Source organism: Ranitomeya imitator, chromosome 3 (genome assembly GCF_032444005.1).
Source record: "Ranitomeya imitator isolate aRanImi1 chromosome 3, aRanImi1.pri, whole genome shotgun sequence".
NCBI classification, from domain to species: Eukaryota; Metazoa; Chordata; class Amphibia; order Anura; family Dendrobatidae; genus Ranitomeya; species Ranitomeya imitator.
This window is the reverse complement of record NC_091284.1, coordinates 127,692,627-127,707,175: the sequence shown is the minus strand read 5'-3', so window position 1 is coordinate 127,707,175 and position 14,549 is coordinate 127,692,627. Positions and strand designations below refer to the sequence as shown.

Below are 14,549 nucleotides of genomic sequence, written 5' to 3'. Positions count from 1 at the left end.
TAGGATTGGAACCATTAAAATGTGTCATAAACATCAAAATAAAAAATAAAAAACGAAGAGACTTTTTTGCTTGAAGTAAGCCAAACTAGCATCATTGAGAAATAGCTGGGAAAATGGCATTTATTGTTATTGCCTGTCTCAGCGGAGCTTTAGTGATAGGAACCAGATTGCAGGCAGCTGGAGGAAAACAAGTGAATCGCAGACTGTATAGAAAATGCTCAAATACCAAGAATAGCAATAAATATGTGGTGTTAGTGAGAAATACTGACAGAGCAGCTGTATCATGAGGAGGTTGTTTTACAGCATATATTATGAGCAGTCCTTCAAGGAATGCTTCAGCAAGGGACACAAGGTCAATATAGGTCTCATTTTTTGCAGGCCAGTACCCAGGAGCTGGAGGCAAACCACCCAAGCCAGGTACGCTGGGCAACATATTCTCTACAATATGTAATAGTATTATATATATGTATTATATTCACCTTATTTTTTTAACTCTCCAAGGTTATGGTGGTGGCCTTGTATCCGGAGTAGCAGGTGGAATTGGTGCAGGTCCTGGTGCTGGTTTCGGCCCTGGTGCTGGTTTTGGACCTGGTGCTGGTTTTGTACCTGGTGCTGGAGCTGGATTTCTTCCTGGAGGCATAGGAGCTGGAGGTGAGAGTTAATATTGCAGCTCCTCTGTGAGGCTAGAAGATGAAAAGAGTCAGATGTGATAATATTTTTTTTGTTCCTTTTTTTTATTAGCAGGCCAATACCCAGGAGCTGGAGGCAAACCGCCTAAGCCAGGTAAGGATATAAAATCCTGGAAAATCTGAAGAAGCTTTTAGTGATCATAATTAATGTTCAATCTAGCTGTATTGTTGAGGTATGGATGCATTGGCTACAAAAAAAACATGTAAACCGACACGTAAGGGCCGAGATGAAGGGATTTATCTGTTCTTTCCATTGCTAACCCCAGTACCAATCTTAGATAATGACCCAAGATCTTAAAATCTGTCGTTAACCTGTTCACTTTCTTCAGATACCTATTCCTGATTGGCACCATGGTCAAACCAAATATGATCTTAGGCCCTTTTATCTTTACCTTAGGGGACAGGGACCAAGTCTGTTAAGAGCCACAACTTGTGGGGAGACAACACTGTCACGTTAACCATGGGGGGTTTACAGCCTTTGTTACTCACCACAAAATGTTCAGTGTGCTTCCCATACCGGCCTCCTTTTAATCCATCTCTGTCACCTCTCCTCACTAGCTGTCCTCAACCACTTCATGTAACTCCAGATCCCAGCATGTTCATGGTGCAGAATGACCCCATCAGCAGAATAGTTTAACTGGTATACCTGACCACTTCATTGGGACTAAGGTCTTTTTCCTAAATGAAAATCCCATATCCGACATATAAACATTGTGAAAGGCCTGAAAAGTCTAATATCATAATGAATCTAGAGGTTATATATAGTACTATAACATCATTATACCAAGTCTTATTCCATCATTCCTTTTTTTAGGCTATGGAACTGGAAGTAGTTTAGGACCAAGTGGAGTAGGCGGAACTGGTTTTGGAGGTATTATTTTACTAATTTATTTAATAAAGTAAAATCTATCCTAGATGTTATTGTGTTATCCCAAGGCTCAGTATAGACAAGCTTATGCAGAATTGTCCATTTTTCACCCAGAAAAAAAAACTGATTATGTTCCATCCATATTGTCATACTTATATACTCCGTTTTTCCATCCGTATGCCATCTGTTTTTTACATGAATAATTTAATGAATGATCATCAGTTAAATACAGTTTACAATGTTAATAATTGCAACTGAGCCGAGTAAAACGCATGATATACAGTATGGATGGTCACCCGAATGTGATACATTTTTTGTGCACCAAGTGGCATATAACAGACATGACTAATCTGAAACTCAAATTAAAGTAAAGTAGTGCATGCTTCAATTTTTTGATGTGTAAAGATTTTCATGTGAACTACCATATTGACTTGTATTGGTCCGTGTGATGTCTGTATGCTATCAATATTGCATAGGGACAACACACGGACGAATTATACAATAGTCTAGGGATAAGCAATGGGTCATGGGCATGGTCTATTACTTGTATATAACTATCACTATGGATATATGTGTACCATGTCCAAAAAGACCCATACTCTATACTTACCCATATGGAACCATATGGTAGTCACAAGGACAAAAGAATAGAGCCCCAACGCGTTTCGCGTACTATTTACGAGCCCTAAACCAGTGATCTCCCATCATATAAAATATCATGAGAAACCCTACGAACAATGTTTCTACTCTTGGAGAACCCATACTTTCATTGTAACCTCGAGAAAATTTGGAGTAGGTGCCTGCAAAGCTTTCCATAACTCTTGCCTACTGTCATATCATGGCATAGATGTGGCGGCTGTCCTACTGAGCATCTTTGAGCAGGTGGACATTTTTTGGTCATCTCTATTGCAATAAAGGGAGAAGTCATGATGTTACTGTGTCCTGGAAAACCCCTCACCTGCTACCAAGATATCAAAAAGTTTCGGTGAAAAATGGTTGGAAGTATCACATATACAAGATATATATGTGTCATGCATGATGTACACTTTTAAATCAGTTATCCTGCAGCTACATGTTGTAATCACTGATTCCCTAAACAAGGAGGCCTGGATGCCTTTCTTAAAAAATCTAATAATACAGATTATGTATACTAGACTGTGTGATGGGGCGTTGTTCCAGTGAAGTAGTCTGATTGCCGTATGTGGAGTCGGAAAGGAATTTTTCCCTTAACACTAGAAGTCACAGAGAGGGGTCATTTAACATTTCGACCTTTGGAGCTCGAAATTTCTGGGACTTCTAGTTTTAATATGGGGCAATTAGCATCTGCCTCATGGGGTTTTTGCCTTCCTAGGGATGTCTACTTTCAAAGATAAAAATCATGAAACAGCTCATTGAAGGTGGTGCCGATAATCGCACCCAAAATAATCTATTATTAATGGTTTAAGCTAAACATTAGCCATCGTTTTTTAAAGAATAAGTAACCCCTTTAATGAAGGCACTAGCATGTGACCCCCAATGCTGTGCATATAATGTGGAATTTACTAGTATATTTAGATCTGAGAGTGACTTACATCCCCCCCCCCAAAACAAAAAATGAAAAGCCACACCAGATAATTTTCTCTTAGTAAATAGCATTTCTACATTTCTTCCTCTAGCTGGACCATGTCTGCTCCATATCTGTGTCTATATCGATGGCCCATGGAAATTCCCAGCATAGTTTCATAGTTTTAAGGTTGAAACTATGACTTATACCCTAAGATGTTGATCCAAAGGAAGTAAAAAGGCCTAATAGACTGTAATTTCTCAATATTGTGGGAAAAAATCCCCTCTAGACTCAACATACGGCAATCAGACTAGTTCTCTGGATTATCATCCCATCACAAAGTCTAGTAACCCTTAACCTATAATATATTTTTTAAAGAAAGGCATCCAGGCCTCCTTCTACTTTTATAGTGAATCATCTATTACAACATCATGTGGCAGAAAGCGCCATAATATCACCGCTCTTATAGTAAAAAAAATCACTGCTTGTTATTAAAGGAATGGGATTCTTTTTATTCAGAGCTGTTAAATCAAAATATGCAGTAAGGGGTTTTACCTATTTCCATATCCTAGGGATTTTTACACTTTTGCAAGCTCTATTTCATGAAACCTGCATTCTGTAAAGTGAACGCCAGAGGGCGCATCATACTTACATTTCCATTGTTTCTGTCCAGTTCCAGGTGCTGGCCCCGGAGGATACCCATTAGGAGGTAATTATTATTTTTCATTAAACTCCCAGTTATTATGACAAGAGACATATACTGCTCATAATAATATGATTAATACATTTTTTTCCACAGCTCAAAAGCCAGCTAAATCCTACTACCGAGGTAATTATGATCACTTTGCTTCTGACTCTTCATAGTAGTCTTAATATGAAGGTTATTGTAAAAATTGTTCAGTCCAGCATCATAGACCATAATACTACTGGTGCATTGTTGGGACATGAATCAGTATTCTTCTTCTGTGGCTGCCGTCACACTAGCAGTATTTGGTCAGTATTTTACTTCAGTATTTCTCAGCCAAAACCAGGAGTGGGTGATAAATGCAGAAGTGGTGCATATGTTTCTATTATACTTTTTCTCTAATTGTTCCACTCCTGGTTTTGGCTGAGAAATACTGATGTAAAATACTGACCAAATACCGCTAGTGTGACGGCAGCTTGTGCGTTAGAAGATGCTATATACTGAGAAATGCCATATTTATAATGCAAAAAGTAAAGTGTAAAAGAAAAACTCAAAAGGAAATGATTGAGAAGGGAATGAGATGAGCTATTCAGATTAATTGGGAATTCAATAAAATTCATCGATTCAGGAAAATCCAAATTTTCGTTGTTTGGATTCTAAAGGGACAGAGGGTGAGAGAGAATAAAATCAAATTATACACAACTTGCCCCTCGCCTGACTAGCCATGCAACCCCTCTCTGCTCATGTCTGAGCTCTGCTCCAGTCTTCAATCTTGTCCTGGCATCTTCTGCCCTTCGCACTAACCAGACCTCACAATGTCCTGAAGTCCCCACACGAGGTGATGACGTCACATGAAGCCTAGCCAGAGTGGGGGACCAAGGATGTCGGAGCTGTGAGTGAACCAGAGCAGAGAGGGACTACATATGGCTGGAGAAGACGAGGGCTGGGATAAGGAAAGTATCATTTAAAAAAAACAACTATATTATGGTCTGCTATTTGAAGAGACTTCAAAGCACACAAGGCACGTTACATTCACAGTGAATAAATTAGAGCCAAATTTCAAAATTCAAGATGATCTGTAATTTGTCTCTACAGAGATCGCCACCTATAGGAAGTAGCAATCCTAAAAGTCAATGTCATCCCTTTAACGAGCTGTTATGATCTAGTGGTTTAGGAGCAACATGGGACGAGCTCTGAAGGAGGTGGTACCTGTACTGACCGCAGTCCCTAAACTCGACACAACACTAGAAGTAGCCGTGGGATGCTCCTGTCACTCCCTAGGCACCTCGTCACAGCCTGAGAATTAACTACCCCTAAAGATAGAAACAGGAAAACTATCTTGCCTCAGAGAAAATCCCCAAAGGATAGCTAGCCCCCCACAAGTAATGACTGTGAGTGGAGAGGGAAAAGACATATGTAGAATGAAACCAGGATGTAGCACAGGAGGCCCATCTAGCTAGATAGATAGGACAGGACGGAATACTGTGCGGTCAGTATAAAAAACTACAAAAATCCACACAGAGTTTACAAAAATCTCCACACCTGACTAAAGGTATGGAGGGTAAATCTGCTTCCCAGAGCTTCCAGCTTAACTGAATTAATCCATACTGACAAGCTGGACAAAACATAGAATGCACAGAACGAATAAGTCCACAACATGTGGACAGAAAAGAGCAAAGAAAGGACTTATCTTTGCTGAACTGGTCAGGATATCAGGGAAATCCAAGAGAGATGTGAATCCAACCAGGAACCATTGACAAGTGGCACTGGCTGAAGAGAAGAGCCAGGCATAAATAGCCGAGCAGAAAGACAATCAGTGGAAGCAGCTGCAGACTGCTAAATCCAAGGAGCAGCCATTCCACTTAAAACCACCAGAGGGAGCCTAAGAGCAGAACTCACAAAAGTGCCACGTACAACCACCGGAGGGAGCCCAAGAGCGGAATTCACAACAACGAGCCTTGTCACATGACTGAGGATAAAAGCCAAAACCAGAACCTCAATTTGCAGACACTGTGTTTCGGGGTGTTGCCCCTCATCAGTGCAAAGTGAGAGATCTGGTTTGGCTGTGTGAGAGGCAGCTGACCTGGATCCAAGGGGCAACATGTCTTCTTACGGAGAGTGACATTTTAAGCATGCCGAGATGAGGAGACTTTAAACCGCAATGCTCCTCTGGGAAATATTCAAATTGTCTCTTCAGAGAGGAAGAGGACTAGAACTGTAGTGCCACCTATAGGAAGTAGCGATCCTAAAAGTCAATATCGACTTTCTAACGAGCACATGGCTTAGGATAAAAGTCAAAACCATAATCTCAATTTGCAGACACTGTGTTTAAGGTACTGCCCCTCGTCAGTGCAATGTGTGAGATCTGTTTTGGCTGTGTGAGAGGTGACTGACCGGGATCCAATGTTTTCCAGAGGGGCATTGCAGCTTAAACTCTCCTCATCTCAGCATGCTTAACATGTCACTCTCCGCAAGGAGAAACATTATCCCTTGGATCCCGATGAAGACGATCTGTCTAATCAAATTTCAGCAACTTTGCTCAACACTAGAAGTGATAAAATATCACACAAGGGAGTCGTCTTGTATCAAAGCTGCAATAAACTGCAGATACAGCGTATCGGCTGCAGTCATATGTCGCCAATGTCACTTGTGTAATGGAGAATTCCCAGTAACAGAAACATCATTATTTTCATAGCTCTCAATCCATAAATGTCATCCATACAGATAAAAGCTTCCTCTCTGGCACAATCAATGGAGCTGTATAGAATATTGTACCAAAGCCCAATGCCGAGCAGACATATGTTCTGTAAGTGCAGCATAGCCTGCGTTAGGGTCCGGCCGTGACCATTAGCCATTACAATAAGTGCCATGATCTACTATGATCCCAGTAATATCCGTGTCAGAATGATGGAAGATCTGGGTTCATGAACTGTTAATGCTTCTGGACAGCAGCAAATATTCCATTTTATTAAGTGGTTCTGTCATTCCGCTAATTACCATTAATTAGTATGTACAGGATTAAGGAGACGCAGTGCTGTGGAGATCATTAGAGGCTTTCACAAGGCAAGTACGGTTCTACTAGACATAGTGATCGCTGGATGGATAGGTGGGACAGATCTGTAATCTCCATCACAAGTTACTAATTAAAGCTTGTGTCATTCAGTGATATGGGCAATGAGTGGGCTACCAAAAATAAATTAGAAATGAATGACCCACCAAAAAAACTGCCTTTACCCTATTTCTCTGTTTTACTTGATGTTGTGCAGAATCTACAGAGATTGTGTTGTAGACCAATAATCTCTATATGTTCAATGCGTTTTATCTCTGGGCACTATTCATGGTGCTAAGGTTTGGTACAAGGCCTTCAAAAGGACCTGTCTGTTTAAAAAGGTTTTGGATTTTTTTTTAACCCAGTGATACCTCTATTCTCCTGAATCTGACACTGTTTATTTTTCATTCCTGCAGGTCTCTGTCCCTGAGCTATGGCGTTCTCTTCCGTATTCAGATATCTAGTCTTTGTAATCAATTGGTTGTGGTCATCAAGAAGACCACCAAAGAGTACAGTTGAGAACCATGCCTACTTGGCTAAAAAGTCTATGTCTGCATACAGAGAATAGGGGGTGATATCTCAGGAATGGAGAGGAGTAGGAATTAAAGAGAAACAGCACAAGATTCAGGCGAACGCCAGCATTTATACCAGGTGAAAAATACACATTTGTGGTAAATGCCAAGTCCTCTTTATGTGGGCTGTCCAACATTTGAGGCACAGTACCTGGCTGGGGCCACCATACCGGGTACAGAGTTGGTGTGCTCCTCTTTGTACACTGCTTATACCCGGTACACTGTGCCGGTCAGAGCAGATTACAGCTGGTAGGTGGGGGTGCTTGGTATGGGACCCCTACTGATCTCATACTGATGACATTCTGTGGATGGGTCATCAGTTGTTTATGCCAGATGTTCCCATGAAACACAAATCATTGATTTCTCAAAAGATACTGTTACTAAGAAGCAGTCTGTGGTCGGTAGCAAAGGCGCAATTGCGAAAAGTTCTACACGGGAAAATCTCTGACTCCTCGCACACTAGCGATCAGATGACTGAAAGGGCTGCAGAGAGGAAAACAGCTGCTCATTGCTCACCAGGCTCAGGATTTTGTAGTGACTGCACCTGACATAACAGGTCTTGGCAGCTGAGTCCTATTCAAGTGAATGGACCTAGGCGGCAATGCCAGATATATGGCACTGTGTCTGGTAAACAATGAATGGGACTAAATAATAAGCCATCAATCTCAAAGTCATGGAAAACCCCTTAGAGATGTTTCTTACCATCTGGTATATCACAACATAATACTGTCATAGTATGGAAGTTGGCATCCCCTTTGGTAATATATGTTGGAGATTCTATCAGTTAAAGGGAACCTGTAAGGCAATTAAATATCTCCAGATGGCATGCCTTTGATTTAATGGTGTCAAGTCAGGCATTCACTGTAATGCGCCATTGAAATCATAGTTGCATTGTATCAGACATTCCTATGAATCTCCTACAATCGTCAAGAAGTCCAGGAGCATCACTAAACACATTAGCTCCTTCATTCTACAAATGTAAGTCATGTTATACAGTGTATCTGAAGTACGAACTGAGATCTCAAGGTTTATAATCCAAATTCAAAATGGCTGCCCATATAAGGCAACTATGAAAAAGTATGCCTAGGTGATTTTACTCTCTGAATACAGTCTTGCCGCATGTGATTGATAGACTTTCTCTTTGTAGGTGGTGGATTGTGCGGCCAGGGGAAATACTGTGGCAGGCGGAGAAAATAAGCAGTCGGAGAGCTACGATTAACCTCATCAACTATGGTGCTACTGCATGGTGTGAATGTAAAAGGATTCAAGTATTCCCCTCTGTTCTCCATTCCCTCAGTTACCGCCCAACTCTCCCATTCTCCTGCCTTTTATACGTCCATCTGTTAACAGTCAGGCAGCTACACTTTCTACGATAAGCCTGCAGTCTGACATACACACACTGATGCTGTATGAATACGTTTGTGCTGTGTATATGTGTACATGTCAATAGAGAACATAGCCTACGTCAATGAATGCACATGAAGGAACCTACAGAGCTATGCAGACTTGTGTACAGTACACTCGGACATTTACAAGTACAGACATACATGCACTATATATATATATAAATGTAACATACACCAAGACACACATCATCTGTATTCAGGAGCTGGTTGGCATTCATTCGGGCCACCTTGAGAAACCAATTGTCCACTATATGGCTTTATGCAAAAACTTCTCATACACTTTTGTGAGCGTACACTCCATAGATGATGTCTAGAATAATGATTGATCAGACAGGGCCTTGTATCCAAAAACGTACGTAGAGGGACAGTTGTCACTAGCATTCAATCAAGTCCTCCATTTCATTTACTGATCAATCCGAGAAAAGTCAGAGCTTAGAGGGAATTTGAACTGATAGAAGGTTATTATAGAAGTGGAGACGCTGATCAGATTTATGGTAAAGGTTTCAGTAGAACGTCTATTTTATAGAAATACCTGGTGTTTGTTTGCACATGCGTCCAATGGGCGGTCCTTGAATGACTGGTTACAGAGATAACTGTCAGTGACTGAGTAGTACCACCCACTGGACTGGACAAACATCAGGGATTTCAATTAAAAAAAAAGCAGTTATACTGAATCTTTTCCAACAAACCTATGTATAATTCTGCTCATCTTCTCCTCTACACCACCCTGTCCACAGATTGGACTACATGTACAACGTGACAGGTTCCCTTTAAATCTGATTGATTCATAACGACTACTGCTCTACTTCATACAAGTTTTTGTCCATGATGTCTTCAGTTTTTGCAATCTCTTTTTCTTCCACCCAATGTGCTGCTGGGTTTTTTAAAGTACTGTTAACATAAAGTGGATAAGTTTGGGCAATTGGTGGCCCTGTGTTTGGGCCAGTAACTAGGAATTACCCCCATGCCATACAGCCCCTACCCTATCGCTCCTGCCTCTCACACCATGGCCCCAGTAGGTTATTGTTGTTGTTGTAACTTATACTTGGAATTAACTCCGTTGTAATGCAATTGGCCGGCGACTGTACGGGATGTGTATTATTTTTGTTATGTGTATTATTACAGTGTGTGACTTCTCCCTCCTCGAGGGCGGAGCGTGACAGAGGAGTCTACAAAAAGCATCATCTTTTTTTTTATACAGAAACCAAAAAATATATATTTCTTGCCTTTTATTTGCCACAAATTGCAGAGCATTGCCGTTTTGTCTGTGTCTGTTATTTTTTTTTTGTACTTCTATGCCTTTCTCTGCAGCGCCCTTGATAGAGGAAGGTATTGCCTAATACTGTGAGGGCTTATTAAAGAGTAAGCTGCTCTGGCATAAGGGAGAGTGACAATGTCAAGAGAGGAGGGGACAAGAGCTGATATATATGTAATTATTATTTTTATTATATTACACGTCGCTGCCAAAGACATTTGTAACATATTTAAAACACTCTGCCATTGAAGGGGTTAAACACAAAAAACTGTGAGATTTTCGGCAGAGTGAGGTCTCTCTCCCCTTCCTCTCAGGCTCGGTGCCTTCTCTCTGCCTTCTCTCGGTTACCATTATGCTGCAGAATGATCTTGACTTTCCTACCCCGCCGTGTCTGGTCGTGAGGGGTGTGTTTGATGTGTGAATGCCTTAGTTTACTGATCACCCCCTCATCTTCCTCCTCTCAGTGTATTCCCTCTAATACCGCCTCCAATGGAAAAAAAAAAAACCTGAACACTTTTTTTGTAAAAATAATACTGAAAAAAGTTATTAAAAGTAATTTTGCTTAAAATAAAGAATAAAGAAATCTTTTTAAATGAGATGTTGTACGTTTTCATTTTTTTTTTACTACAATCTGTCTGCAGGGGCGGACTGGGAATTGTTCTGGCCTGTGCAAAGCTTGGGTGGTGTCTTCTTCTCCCAACTGAAAGTCTAAGGGCTCATTCAGATGTTCATTTTTCATATACGTATTCTGCAGTATTAGTGTTTTTCATGGCTAGTATAAATTAGGGCAGATGCAGACGACCGTATTTTCGGTTCAAATTCGATCCGACAAAACATTGGATCGCACCAGGACCCATGTTATACTATGGGGCCATGCCAAAGGCACAGCTTGGAGCTCAGCTGAGGAGAAGGTATAACATCTGAGTGGACCCTTAACCAGGTAACCCTGATAACAACTACAGTGGCGCACCCTAATTATGGGGACAAGGGAACCTCAGCAGATGACTATACTGTTACTGGAAATAAATCTCTACTCTAAGTACAACACTGATATTACTGTCATATGGTGGTAGATCCCAGTCCTACAGAACATGGAAGAGATTACAGTACAGTTACAGATAGTAACTTACAGCTGACATTCTTTCCAATAGAGTCATTCATTTTTCCTCTTTTCCATCTTGCTCAGACCAACATGACAACTTCTCCAGCCAGGACTCATCTGCAGAGATTACAGCAAGGACAAATTTGACTTCTCACATTTCCTGCACCATCTCCATCAATTGCCAAATTGTACAAACTCCTCATCCTACTGACACCCCAATGTTGAGTCACTGCTGCTCTATGTGTCTGTATTACTCCACTTGCTGTGTGGTACAAAACAGTGCTCCTCTTGCTGCCCCACATAATACTGCCACCACTGTGCCTCTCACGTAATAATGCCACCACTGTGCCCCCAACTGTGCCCCCCACATGCCTCCTTTGTGACCTCTAGATGATAAAATTGCCATCTAGAAAATATTAATGCCCTCCACAAGTGTCCACATTTTGCCCCAGTAATAATGCCCCATTTGACGGTCACAATAGTCTGGTTCCCCCTACAACAATAATGCTTCAGAAGTGCCAAGTTAACATTTAATAATGTCCCCCATTGTACAGTTTCCCCATACACAGTATTATGGGCCCTCAGCTCCCCTATACACAGTATATTGGGCCCTCAGCTCCCCTATACACAGTATTATGGGCCTTCAACTTCCCTATACATGGCATGATGTGCTTACAGCTCTCCTTTAGCAGTATGATGGTCCCACAGCATTCATATTATGGGCCCACAGGTTCATCAGAACACAGTATAATGAGCCCCACAGTAGTCCACACAGTGTATGATGGTACCTACGCTGTATAATGGTGCCCACCCAGGAGTGGGTGATAAATACAGAAGTGGTGATGTGTCTCTATTATACTTTTCTACTGATTGTTCCACTCCTGATTTTTTGCTAACAGATACGCATAAACGTGGCCTTATACAATAGTCTGAGGGCTGTTCATTTGTCTGTTGCCTGAAAACAGTGCCCAAGTAATCCTAATATACTGAAGGAAATGCATCCTTGTACCACTCATATAACCACTCATATAGCAGTTCTAGCTGTCCGGGCAGCTTTCTTGACTAATGGATAGTGAGCCCCAAAGTTTACGACTGGTATCTTTACTGGGTAACAATAACAGTGCTCGAAAAAAATGTTTGAGTTCCCATGGCTGCATGTAACAAACAGGTAATCCCTGCATGTGTTGCATCTGTCGAACATCCGCGAGACATGTGTGGCACCCCAGGAGTTCTGGTATCACAGTAGTGCTGCCTTCCTCTCGGGGAGGGTAGTGCTATGCCTGGAAACAAAAGGGATCTCTTTGGCAGGTAATTCACACACACACAACACCTTCTAATTCCAGGCCAGGAGGGGAAACTCAAAACCCTGTTTTAGGGCAGCTTCCTGGAATAAAGATCCTGGTCTGGAGGAGGAGCCAGTTCAGTCTGGAGCAGACAGTGAAGGAAAAGGAGCACAGAGGAGAGAATAGGGCTCAAGGAGGCTGTGAGTGGGCCTCCGAGGAGCCAGAGCGCAGAGACTGGGTACCGGTAGCCCGAGGCTGTGGAGAGCTGTGCAAGCCCCATAGCAGAACTGGAGGGCATAGAACTACACGTATATTGTCCAAATGAAGCCTATGGTACAGCAGCATTCTGGAGCCTGGAGTCACCGTGCAGAGACCCCAGAAGGAACGGCTCAAGCTGCCTACCATGCAGGAACCTGTCCCAGGACAGGGGAAAGAACTAGGATCTTGTAGGACACTGCAGGTAGCAAGGGACTAATAGTGAGTGCAAAGTGGAAGGCTCCCAACCTGACTTGCCAAGGGATTTTCACTTGTTTCCGGGCTGCCTGGACACCTAATGCACCTGTTGCCGGTACCCTGGACTGAGGCCTGTTACATGTTCAGTAAACCAGGTAAAGACTGCAAAGCTGTGTCCTTTACTCATTGACCAGCATACACCATCATCGCCATACACTTTGGGAGCCCTGGGGACCCCGCTTCACCTGTGGGAAGTGTCACCATCATTGCTGCAACAACATCCCCCAGAAGACCCCATTAAAGCAGCGTTGGTCCCCCTATTGACCGAACTCCACAGGTGGTGTCACAACAGACTTTATCACAATTCCCTTTAAAGACCATTCCCTTTTACAGTGAGTCCCAAGGCCACGGACTGGGTCACAGCCACCATGACATCCCCTTTAATAGCGACCGGACCCGGTGCCGAGTACCCCGCTGCCCTGGTGGGCGACTCACATGCAGCCACAGGGACTTAAACATTTTATTTGAGTACCCCGAAGACACTCGGTTAGCACCTGAGCATGCCCGAGCATAACACCTTATCTGAGCGCGTTGGCTCATCACTATTAGCTTGCTATCAGAACCTACAGAAAACTAGATTTAAACAACGCATCCCTGTACGACAATACATTCCCTTTTAGAAAGACTGTACAAAAACAAAATTTTTTGTCCACTTGCTTACGGAAAATACTACAAGTTTTGTTTTGGAGGTGAAAAGTTAGACATGAGATGATACGCAAATTACAAGTTTTGCCTCCCTGTTGGTTCTCACTTTTAAACAGTGAGGTGGTCAAACAAAGGTGTAGTTTGGCGCTACAAATACTTCACCTGTGATGTCAGTTCTGTATATATTTATCCAGTCAGTAAGTTCAAGGTTATTAGTTTCCCATGCAAAGAAACATGTTCTAGAGTAAGTATAGAATGACACGTTCAGCAGGTTTCTCCATTCCGTGACACTATGATATCAAAATAAAAAAATACCTACAACAAATGGGTAACGTAGCTTTACCAGTCTCAAGGAATCATTGCTGATAGGACATATCTAGAGGCAAGAGACCCCATAAGAAAATTACCAAATATGATTCCCAATTTAATATAGGAGCCACTACTTACATGCAAGGTGGCATCCCGTGTACACTGATGTCTTAGGATTCTGTATAAGCTCTGGGGTGTACTGAGATTTAATATTGCACCCGCAGAGGTTGATGAAGTTGTAATGACTCTCAGTATGCTTCAAATATCATTTAGAGGATTACAGGTTTTATTTCCTGTCGGACTCATAAGTAGTCCAGTGGGAAAAATGCCATGTTTTCATGAATGTTGGGTTAAAGGGAACAAATCATGTGTAAATATGCTATTTACCTGCAAATATAGGGTCAATTTTCATGTAAAAAGCGTTAAAAGGATGACCGAAAGCCTTACTGAAGGCACAGCTACAGGGAGAAAAATAAGTTATGTCCTCCTTGTAGCCGCTCGCTTTCAGTCATAACGGGATTTACAGAGGTTACAGTCATCTGTCTCTATTTTGTGTCAAAGTGCTGGGGAGAGACAACAGCAGCACTTACAGTATAGTGATAGCTGACGGCAAACGCTCCGTACACAGCC

General features: G+C 42.0%; 1 protein-coding gene across 17 annotated transcripts in view; it reads left to right on the top strand.

Moving 5' to 3' along the window:
• ELN (elastin) overlaps nucleotides 1–10,663 on the top strand; it is a 109,563-nt gene extending 98,900 nt beyond the window's left edge. For 16 of the 17 annotated variants that reach the window (XM_069761432.1, XM_069761431.1, XM_069761427.1 and 13 more), the window contains 7 exons: nucleotides 379–417; nucleotides 502–651; nucleotides 742–783; nucleotides 1,504–1,560; nucleotides 3,774–3,809; nucleotides 3,900–3,929; nucleotides 8,554–10,663. In XM_069761432.1, coding sequence (XP_069617533.1) covers nucleotides 379–417; nucleotides 502–651; nucleotides 742–783; nucleotides 1,504–1,560; nucleotides 3,774–3,809; nucleotides 3,900–3,929; nucleotides 8,554–8,603 — 404 coding nt within the window. In that variant the 3' untranslated portion in view covers nucleotides 8,604–10,663. The remainder of the gene's footprint in view (nucleotides 1–378; nucleotides 418–501; nucleotides 652–741; nucleotides 784–1,503; nucleotides 1,561–3,773; nucleotides 3,810–3,899; nucleotides 3,930–8,553) is intronic. The other variant, XM_069761417.1, reaches the window with a different exon arrangement.
• Nucleotides 10,664–14,549: the final 3,886 nt, after the last annotated feature.